This window comes from Balaenoptera acutorostrata, chromosome 2, assembly GCF_949987535.1.
Source record: "Balaenoptera acutorostrata chromosome 2, mBalAcu1.1, whole genome shotgun sequence".
NCBI lineage: Eukaryota > Metazoa > Chordata > Mammalia > Artiodactyla > Balaenopteridae > Balaenoptera > Balaenoptera acutorostrata.
Window position 1 is genome coordinate 80,646,994 of NC_080065.1, and position 10,559 is coordinate 80,657,552.

General features: G+C 39.9%; 1 protein-coding gene across 1 annotated transcript in view; it reads left to right on the forward strand.

The window, feature by feature from the left end:
- The window catches only part of FAM81B (family with sequence similarity 81 member B), a 49,700-nt gene extending 39,507 nt beyond the window's left edge, over positions 1 to 10,193 (forward strand). Inside the window, exons 8-10 of the mRNA XM_007197451.2 lie at positions 6,413 to 6,548; positions 8,159 to 8,354; positions 10,060 to 10,193. Of these exons, the coding sequence (XP_007197513.2) occupies positions 6,413 to 6,548; positions 8,159 to 8,354; positions 10,060 to 10,193 (466 nt within the window). The remainder of the gene's footprint in view (positions 1 to 6,412; positions 6,549 to 8,158; positions 8,355 to 10,059) is intronic.
- Positions 10,194 to 10,559: the final 366 nt, after the last annotated feature.

Sequence of the window (10,559 nt, forward strand, 5' to 3'; positions counted from 1 at the left end):
AATAGGAAAGAGGGGAAAAGGAAATGTTTGATATCTAGGGCTGACTGCTTCACTGCAGGTGCTGCATACTTTTTCCACCTGCAGTCCTGTGGGAAATCGGCTTATAGATGAATCATCTAAATAGTTAAATCTGAATCTGGACACTTTTGTAACAGTATAAACTGGAATCGTTCTCTCACTTGAAATAATGAAGTCTTAAAATTTCATTAGTATTACAGTAGGTAATAGTGAATTTATAAATGAGATTTTTTTCCCCAGGCAAATACTTATAAGCTCTAGTAATTCAATTACACAATTGACTCTTTTTTTATTTAAAATTTCTCCACCGATTTTTTAAATTAAAAAGTAATATGCATTCATCGTAACAAATAAAATAAGGCAAAGATGAAAATAGAGGTCACCATTCAAGCTTCATAATGTAACCAATGCTAACACCAGGGGTGTATCCTTCCTCACTTTCCCCCTCATTAATATAAATATGTAACACAAAACGGAGATTTTATGTATATACATATATAATGTATATAACATACATTATATACAAAGAGAGAGCATGGGTTTTTAAAATAAATCCTATACACATTACTCAATAATTTGTTTTTTTCCAGGACATCTTGGATATCTCTCTCTAGATCAGTGAATATTTTTCTAGCATTATTTTTCACAGCTGCATAATATTTTAACTTACAGATATGTCAATTAATTCACCCACTTAACTTACTGATGAATAGATTCTTTCCAGTTTATAGCTACCACAAACAAAAATTATTGTGTGCATATTCTTAAATTTCCTTAAATATAGGTGCTTTTATTTCTACAGGCAAGATTCTTAGGTCAGAGTTTATATTTTTATTAATTTTTATAAATTTCTTTCTAAAAATGTTGTAGCAACTTACTCACACCAGCAATGCATGAGAAGACCTTTCTGGACATTCTCATCCACAATGGATATTCTTCTTAATATCTGCCAATTAAAGGATTAAAAAATAGCATCTCTTGTTTTCATTTGCATTCCTTCACCCTTTGAACTTCCTTTTCTGTGAATTGCCCATTCTTACCATTTATCTTCATCACTTTCTTATCAATTGGTAGGATTCCTTCACATTAGGGATATTAACCCTTTGACTGTGCTATGTATTTCAAAGTATTTTGCTCAAAGAGAAAGTAAGGCAGGTAGGGCTCTTTTTGTTTGTTTGTTTTCTTCTTTTCAATCAGAGCACTTCTCAAAGCAAAGTGGATGGGGTATAGAATTTGCTTTACTTTTTTAAGAAACAACTGTTTCTGAACAAAGGGATTGAAAGCTTTTAATAACATTAAAGTGTAAGTTTAACTGAGCAATTTTCCCATTTAGAAACTTTAACAAATTCAAGTTTAATGGTCAACTGAACACATTTTATATTGAACTTAAAAGCCACAATACTGTCTTGGGGTTTTCTAGTGAATCTTTGGGACTTTGGCACTGATCACTAGACCTGACAAAGGAAATGCACAGGCTGTGCATCTGGACCCCTGCACTGAGCCTTCTCTTTCCAGAAGGGCCTTAGTCAGATGTTCAGCTAAGTAATGTCCTAAGCTGACAACTGAGTGCTTATAGAGCAAGAGTCTCAGCCATCGTGAACTATGGCTGTCTTTCAGCAAGGGGTGCGCAGGGCAGCACTTAGCAGCCACTCCCTGGATAGCTCTTGCTGCTGACGCTGTTCAGTTGATAGTGATTTATAAGAAAAAACATTTGGTCAATGAAGCAAATGCACAGAGTCAAACCTTACCACACAGCTTTGAAAATGCTACCACAGTAGACAGTGGACCAGAGCAAGGACCTGTCTCATTTATCTTTGTATCCTCCACACCCAGCACATTCAGACACAAATAGAAGCCAGTGAATGAATGTATGTTTTGAGCACCTATAATATGTAAGTTGTGTTTTGGAATATACAAAGACATAATCATGGCCATATACAGTGGGGGAGAAAACACATAAATAAGTGACAAGTTCATAGCAGGTAAAGTAAAAGTTGAGATGGTGTTAAATGAGATATATCAGTAGGCAGAAATAATAAATATTCATTGCCATTTTTAAATGCCTACCAATCCCTAAGTGCTCAAGATGTGCAGGTACACCCAGCTCTGCAGTCTGGGTCTTATCTTTAAAAACAAGGAAACTTATAGTCATGGAAATTAAACAATTTACCCAAAGTCACACAGCTAGAAAGTCTCTGACTCCAAATCTCAGGTTATTTTTGTCAGTTTGTGATGTCTCCATCTCATAATTCCACCTACTGTAGTAAACTAACTGTGTCACAGAAATTTAGGGAAGGGAAAAATCACATGTGCTCAAAACTATGATGGTAGGAGGCTATAAAGGTACTGATATTTAAACTCAAGTACAATTTAGAATGAACAATTAACAAAAGTCTTCGTATCAGAGTGGAGTCGGAATTGCTTTTTAATTAGTCTCACTAATTAGAAATCACAGAACATTGAGAAGAAATTAATTTAAGATACATTGGTATAAACTTAGCAGAAAAAAAAAGTTTCTTGAAATTTATTTCTTGCTTCTGACATGAAACTAAGATTCTTAGACTCACTCTCTAAAGAAGCAATAGTACCAAGTCTAAAGCCCTTATTCAGATATGATTACAAGAAATGAAAGCATCTTCTGTGTTTACAGCCCATCAAAGAGCACTAAATCTTTTTGTATTCCCATTTGGTTAGAGCCACCATCTGAATTCCTGAGAGCCTGGTAATAGTAACAGTTTCCAAGAATTCAAAATGTTCACATCTTCTAAAAAAGTTCATGCAACAGATTGTTGAATGCAAGACAACTGGGTTTGAGACATAAGTGAACTGGTAGAACTAGCCCAGGATGGAGCTATGTCCTCATTTATGTATGTCGTCCAGAACCAGGGAGGTCACTGGGATATTTGTTCCAAGCCCCATACTCTGCCCTCACCATTCACTCTCGCCACAGCTCTCTACCCTGGGCTCCGGTTATGTCTATAGAGCCCCGTTAAATTTTCTTTTAGTTTTCTGTAACGTTCTCCCTTATAATTGAACTTGGTGTACATTTTAACCTGATTCCATTAGTATGAAAAATTTTCTAAAAAACCAGCCTTTATCTCACATTTATCCTAGTGAGGTCGCTGGTTATAATTTAAAAGTCTGACTTGTGTTTTGAGGAAAAAGGAAAGAAAAAGCTATCTATCAATCTATCTATCTATCCATCTATCTACCTAGCTACCTATCTGTATCTGACTATATCTGACTGAAGTGCTCCCATAACCACTGGTATAGGAGATTTGGGAACTAAAATGTGAGCGTCATACTAGATAAGTTCATCCTATTGAGATTTTAACTGTATGTTAAAATTAACATACAGTTGACATAATAACTGTATGTTATAATTAACAGAAAAATAATTCTTACATGGCAAATCATGTCCACTATGTTAGGAAAAAGTCTAAAGAGAGACAAAGATTTACATAAACCTCTATGTTTATCCTTTATACCTTTCAAGGAGAATGCTTTTTAAATAATGCTTTCATATTTTAATAAACTACCAGCAGACAGAATCTGACTTCTGATTGTTATCAGGAAGGTGAGTCTCCAATTGCAGGCAAAACCTTGTAATAAGAGGATCATAAGAAGTAATTCAGTCTTTATGGTTTATTTTAATTTCAGAGTTTCAATTACTGCCATGTCCTTCTAGAGACATTACCTGGGTACATTTAATGGTTCCTTGATTTTCAGAGGGATTTTAATATTTTATCAGTGATGAGAGTAAATGCTCTCATTTATTTACACAGTGAAGGTGAGCACTGAAGGACGGATTCTTGATTGTAAAGCCACCTCTTAGTTATCTGGAGATTTACTGCCCCCTTAACCATCACTATTAATTAATTCTTCCACCAGAGACCAGGGAAGATGAAAATCAAAGATTAGGTCTCCAAATTGCTTGACAAGTCTATGATTTGTTATTTGTGAACGGCCCTAATAAAAGGTATTCAATGAAAAATAATAAATCATTTATTCAACCTCTACTTAATTGAGCACTTTCTATATTCCAGGCATTAGTCACAGCCATGAACAAAGCAAAATCCTTGCTTTCATGTGCTAGTGGAGAAGAGATATATATATATATATATATATATATATATATATATATATATATATATATATCACATGATGATGAGCATTTTGGAGAAAAATAAAGAAGGGTAAAGGAATAGGGAGTGTCAGGTTGGACAAAGTTTTTTTTTTTTAATGTTGTCAAAAACAAGAAAAGCTTCTGTGATAAGGTGGTGCTTGCATATAAATCTGAATGAAATTAGGGCAGGAGCCATTGTATATTCTAAAGAAGAATGTTCCAGATAGAGGTAACAGTTGGCTAAAAAGAGGTTGTCCACCTATCAGCTGGGGACTTATTTGTCTGAGAACCAACACCTGTTGTTAGCCAGCAGCACAAGTGTCTAAAAATCATGATTAGACTAAGAACAGGAAGAGTAACCAACCTCACCTTCTTCAATGTTGAGATACTCATCTGCATCAGGTACGCTTTCTAGGTGAAAAATGAAGATCGGAATTTAACTATCATACTACAACAAATATAAGTATTGGAAAAGTAACTACCTTTCCATTCCTTGATTTCACCATCCAAATCCGAGTTTCTCAACCTTGGCACTATTAGCATTTCGGCTGGATAATTCTTAGCTGTGGAGCTGCCCTGTGCCCTGTAGGATGTTTAGCAGCATCCTGGCCTCTACCCACCACAGGTCAGTAGCACCTCCTATCTGTGACAACCAAAAATGTCTGCAGACATTGCAGAGTGAGCCAGAGTCTAAATAAAAATGGAAGTGGCCTCACATAACTTGTCTTTTCCAGCTATTAGTCCAAACACTCTTCCAGGAGAGCTAAAGAAGCGAATACATGCAGTATATGTCCAGCATGCCTTAGGCAATTTCCAGTGATAAATATCACAGGCTAAATTAGCTGCATGTAACTTTTCCTGATCATTAGAGTAAATTATTTCAAATCACCCCACATTGTAAGGGAGTCCTGAATATTTTCAACAACAAACAACATGCATTGTTCGTGCCAATCTAATATTTAGCCTAGTCTAAAAGGGAGTCTGAAATTAACTTCTTACCAAGAGCAAGTCACAAGCAGAAAACATATACAGAAACTACTTGCCAGTACCTATCCACCTCTTCTCAGTCCCGTATTTCTCAGTCATTTCAGATGAGGGTTCCCCTCTCAAACTCTCAACCACTCCACAGTGAATTTTCAAATTGCTGATACATGATTCCAATCATTTTAATCTCTGTAATCTACCTCTGTTGTTGAAAATCCTTCGTTCTCTGTTATTTAACACTCCTAGGGTGCATCAACTTGATGCCAGCGATCCCTTCCTGCACACCTCTTGTTGTTTCTGATTTTGCCCCACGTGAGTAATTCAGCATCTCTTTAAGTCCCCCCAACACCCCCAAAAGAATCTACTCACAGAGATCCATTGGTGACCATGGGGACTTTACTGAAGATTTTGCCTAAAGCAGAGATGACAGCCAAGAAGTGTCTCCCTTGGACACTCTGCTTCCCCAAATTCCTTTTGGGGCTCTCTTCTTTCTCCCCTCCCCGCTCCTCCCTCTGACTGTTCTCTCCTTTAGCAGACAATGCAAGTCCTCTCTGGCTCAGCTCCACCCCAGCCTCATAGTGGCCCTTGTAGAGCAAAGATTCGGCAAACTACCGCCCTTAGCCAGTCTGCGCGTAGCTAAGAGTGGTTTTTACACTTTCTAATCACTTTTTAAAGAAAAGAGAATTATACTCATGACATGTGAATATTATATGAAATTTAAATTTCAGTGTACATAAAGTTTGATTAGACCACAGCCATGCTCATTGTTTCTTTATAAACAAGCCAGGCTAATTAGTGTCACCTGTGGCTGCTTTCCCGCGGCACTGGCAGTGGAGGGGTTGCAAAAGAGACCACATGGCCTGAAAAGCCCGAACTATTTACTATCTAACCCTTACAGAAAAAGCATGCTATCTTCTACCATACAGTGACACCATGCCAAGTGACTCGTCGAAGTAATTTTTCCGCACACACTCACTGCGCCCTGGGCCCCGAGAGGAAGCCTGCGTGGGTGACACGGGCCTTTCTGCGCCCGCGTGCTCCTGCCACTGTGTAGACTTGCATTTCAGGCTGTGCAGATGGGTGTCGTCAGCAGGTGGGCTGAACGCCAGCTTGGGGCAGGGACCCAGTATGTGCTGCTCCCTCACCTCCCCCCCCCATCACCCCGTAAGTGCTTGCTGGGCACATGGACCCTCATCATCCGAAAAAACTGCAGACTTTTCAATAAATTTTGGTTTTAGGTTTAAATTTACTTATTAAAATAGAGCAAACTACCTTTCCCCCTAGATTTAATTCCCTTTCAACGAGGCTATATGAGGAAATGGAGAACCATCAAAAATGGACAGAAAACCGGTCCATCAGAGGTGAACAAGACCACCTCAGCCATGTAAATCAGCGTCTGAAGCTGCTGCAGGAGAAACTGGTAAGGGGTTGTGTTGCTCATGAAGTTAACAGCCGCACGGCCACTGTCTAGATGGGAGCCACGCGTCAGTCTCGAAAGCCACACTTACAAATTCACAGTGACCCTCCCTGCGCCAGTCGCTGATTGCTTAGTGCTGGAATAGAATAATGCAGAGGCCTGCCTTCTGGTCCTGTTTGCTACTCCCCAGCTCTGTGAACCCACACTTCTCAGAACGGGCTCTACCTGTACCAGAATAACCCAAAGAGAGTTTTTAAAAGTACAGATTCTTGGTCCCAACCCAGAGCTGAAGCATCAGACCCTCCAGGGCCTTCCCTGGGAACCTGCGCTCCCAGACAAGCTCCCCGGGTGATGCTTAGATACAATAAAGCCTGAAAACTGCCTTAAACAAGTCGTTTTACCTCTCCGGAGATCCGTTGGTAGATCAGAAGTTTATCAAAACTCCTTTTCCAGGTCAGACCTTGTAGAGACACCCTCAAGCTTTGGGGTGAGGTGACCAGGACACATAGGAAACCTATCGCAGGCTCCCTTCTCCCACGCCAGCCAGCACAGCCAGCACGCTGCTGAGCCCTGGGGGCAGCACAGGGCCGTGAGTGTCACCAGTCGCTGCCTGTCTTGCAGATGATTCAGATAAGATGTTTCTGGAACTTCAGTAGAAGGGCTTTAGGCAGCCAGTAAACGATGCTCCAGTTACCCCACCTGAGTTCGTTAAAACTGATAGAAGCAGGAGTCCAAGAGAGGGAGGTAAACGTTACAGCTTTCTCACTGACAGGCTGTTGAAGCATGTGTGGTCAGAGCTGCGGCCAAGTGGGCCTGCTGGGCCTGCTCCGGATTTGGGCAGAGTCCTCCACCAGTTCTAGGCAGCCCTGGGTGACCACGGGGTCATCTGCAGGCAGAAGCCGCCCATCACAAGGGAGAGAGACACTGGAATCCACCTTTCTTCAGGCAGGTGGGACCAAAGAGGATGAAAGGGGCCAAGTCAGTCTGCTGGTAAATTGCCTGCACAGGAGCCGGGAGGAACAAAGAAGCTAATTAGCTTCAGGCTGCCTCTGCAGCCCCCAACCTGCTGCCCATTAGAATCACCTGGGGAGCTTTTAAACGCCATCAATTCCGGGGCTCCATCACAGACCAATTAAATCAGAATTGTGGAGGTGGGGAGGTGCCGGTAGGGGAGTTATGGGTCAGGTGATTCTAATAGACAGCAGGGTTAAGACAAGCACTTCTACCTGAAGCCTGTCCACATAGAGCTAGGCAGCTTGAGGGAAAAAGGACGTCTAACACACAAGCATGTCCAAGGAGCTCTGGTCAAGCAGTATCTAAAACGCCTTCCTTGGCTACACTTCTCTAAATGCTAAAATTCCAAATCCTCAGGCATTTCATAAAGACCACAGCCTTTTCTTTTCTCCCATAGCATGTAGAATTCCAGAAACTACAAATGAACAAGGCCAAACGAAGGCCAAACTTCTGCTTGTGAATAGCTTTAAATACAAGGGAACTTGGTTTGAATTCTCATGTTTAGCACAGAAATGCAAACTTGTTAAAAAGCATTCTCTAAGCTGAAAGTCAAATCCACAAAGGTGTTCTGAAGCTTTATCACATGATATCTTTCGTAGGATATGTCTGAAAAAATAATGGAAGAAAAATTACTGAAGCTTTCAAGCAAATTAGAGAATTTCATTAACATGCAGACACAGGAAGCAGATCTAAACAAAGTAAAGCACATAGAAAATAAACTGTCCAAAAAGATGAACCAACTGGAAAAGCACGTCTGGGGAGAATTAGAGAAAATGCAGAATGAATATCAATCAGGTGAGCAGATACCTTTGATTAAGTAAAGAACATCAGTCCTTTCCTATCCAGTCCCTCAGGGTTTTCTACTTTGAGCTAATGGCCAGAGAGCAATCTTGTCATTAGCGAAGTGACATCCTTTGTATTTAATCCAGCTTTCCTAAATATCCCATAGAATGTCAGCATACCACCAGAAGGTGGGTAAATATGTAGATTCCCTTTCTCATTCACACTTGGCAGTGTCACAGGCTTGCCATTGCTGTGAGATTTCTTTTTTTTTTTTTTTTTAACCAAGATCATAGAATCATAAAACTGTTAGACTTGGAAAGTCCTTGGAGATCATCAAGACCTGATTTGTGGGTATGTCATGAAATTAGGAGCCTAAATCAAATGTCCCTCATTGAACTGCAGGTAATGAGCCTGGATAGCTGTCAAACTGGAGACCTGACCTTTAGAAGTAAGAAAGGGAGATGAATGAACAAAGGCCAGTATAATGACTGCTTTTCTTCTTAAAGAGGCTAATGGCAGCAGTGTCAAGCTGAGCTAACATCAAAGAGGATTAATTTGAAAGGCTCATGTAATTTGTCAAAGGGAAGGACGGGGGTCGGAGAGGGTGGGGGACAGGTGCTGAGGAGCAACCATCTGTCCCCAGCCACAGTTCGGAGAGAATTACCAGGAATCGGAAGGTTCCTTTATGAGAGACAGCCCCAACTCACTCTCTGTCCTCTAGATCTCAGAAAAATTCATGGAAATGGTCCTGTATGGAGATGCCTTGGAGGTGTCTTAGAAAGATATGGTCTCAATCTGCCAGATGTTCCAAGCATATAAGGAACATTTCCTGCCTAGAAATCAGACCCTCACCACCCTTGCCCACCAACTTCCACCACCAAATCAAAAGAATGAATTATCTGGCCAGGAATCCTGCCCGAAACTGAACTGGCCATTCTTTCAGGGCCCTGCTTGCTACTTAGCTACCAGAAGTTGAATTTACTCATTCTAGTACAACCCCAGGATGAACTGAAGATCAATTAGCAATCTACATGTTTCTGCGTTTTACTGAGTGTGAGTTTAGCAAATGAGGACTCCCAACTAATGGTTTGCTCTTTTATGCCTTTAATAAAAATGTGTTGAGAAATGACTATGTGAAAGCCTCCAGTGAATAAGATATGGGCTGTACCCTATGAAACTTGAGGTCTGGTAGGCTGTGGTCATGAGTGGCTAGACTTGCATAAGAGAGATAGAAAGTGCTGGGGCCAGGGGCAGGGGAACAGCCAGCGAGGGACCATTCCTTAGGTCCTTCAAACAGGTTGCTTTCAGAGAAGGTTTAAAATCTCATCTGTGGCCTTTACCTTCAATTTGGTAACAAGAATTAAAAAAGAGATCATCCAAATTTCTTGTCAAAGTGTATAGAAAGAAGATATTTTAAATCTCTCTCTTGAAATATAGAATTATTTCATTATGCAATATATTGGGATGGAGGGGAAGGACTTGAATTTTCACAATGAAGCCAGATATAAGTTGAAACACTGTTGCTAATGCATCTTCATGACATACAAGAAATAAATTATTGTACATGTTTAGACTGGTCTTAATGGAATTTAATATGCTTTGAATTAAACAATGATCAGTTATGGCAGGACTGCTGATTAGCAACTTTTGTTAAAATGTTTAAAAGTTCCAATGCATTGTTTAGTCTCAGTATACCTATTTTCATATCCTCTTCTAGGATTTAAATCGATTCATGACTCTCTCAACTCCCTCCAACAAATACAGAAAACAAAGATGGATTTAGAGAAATATAAAGTACAGAAAGACCTAAAGAAATTGCAGCGTAAGATAGTGGAACTCCAGGAAGTATAAACTTTCCAGCCATCTTCCTTTTCACCAGCCAGTGGAGTGGTTTGTTGGCAAAAGTTGGGAAGAAGAAAGCTAATATCTCTGGGATGTTTACTGCTTCTATTTCTTACCACCTTTTTAAGCAGATGAATGTACCAGGAAACCCAATAAAGCAAAGAAGCTTTATTATGTCTTCATTAATTTATTAGTGAAAAAATTAAGGAATTTCTTTCCATACATGCGTTTTGTATTTTTATTTGCCCACAAATCTGAATGTTGTACATAAACGAGTGAAGTAGGCCTAGTATAATATATTAAAGAATGGCGGAAACTGTGGAAAATTGGAGACCACTTACCTGTCTAAAAATAATAGCAACTATGGAGTTCCAG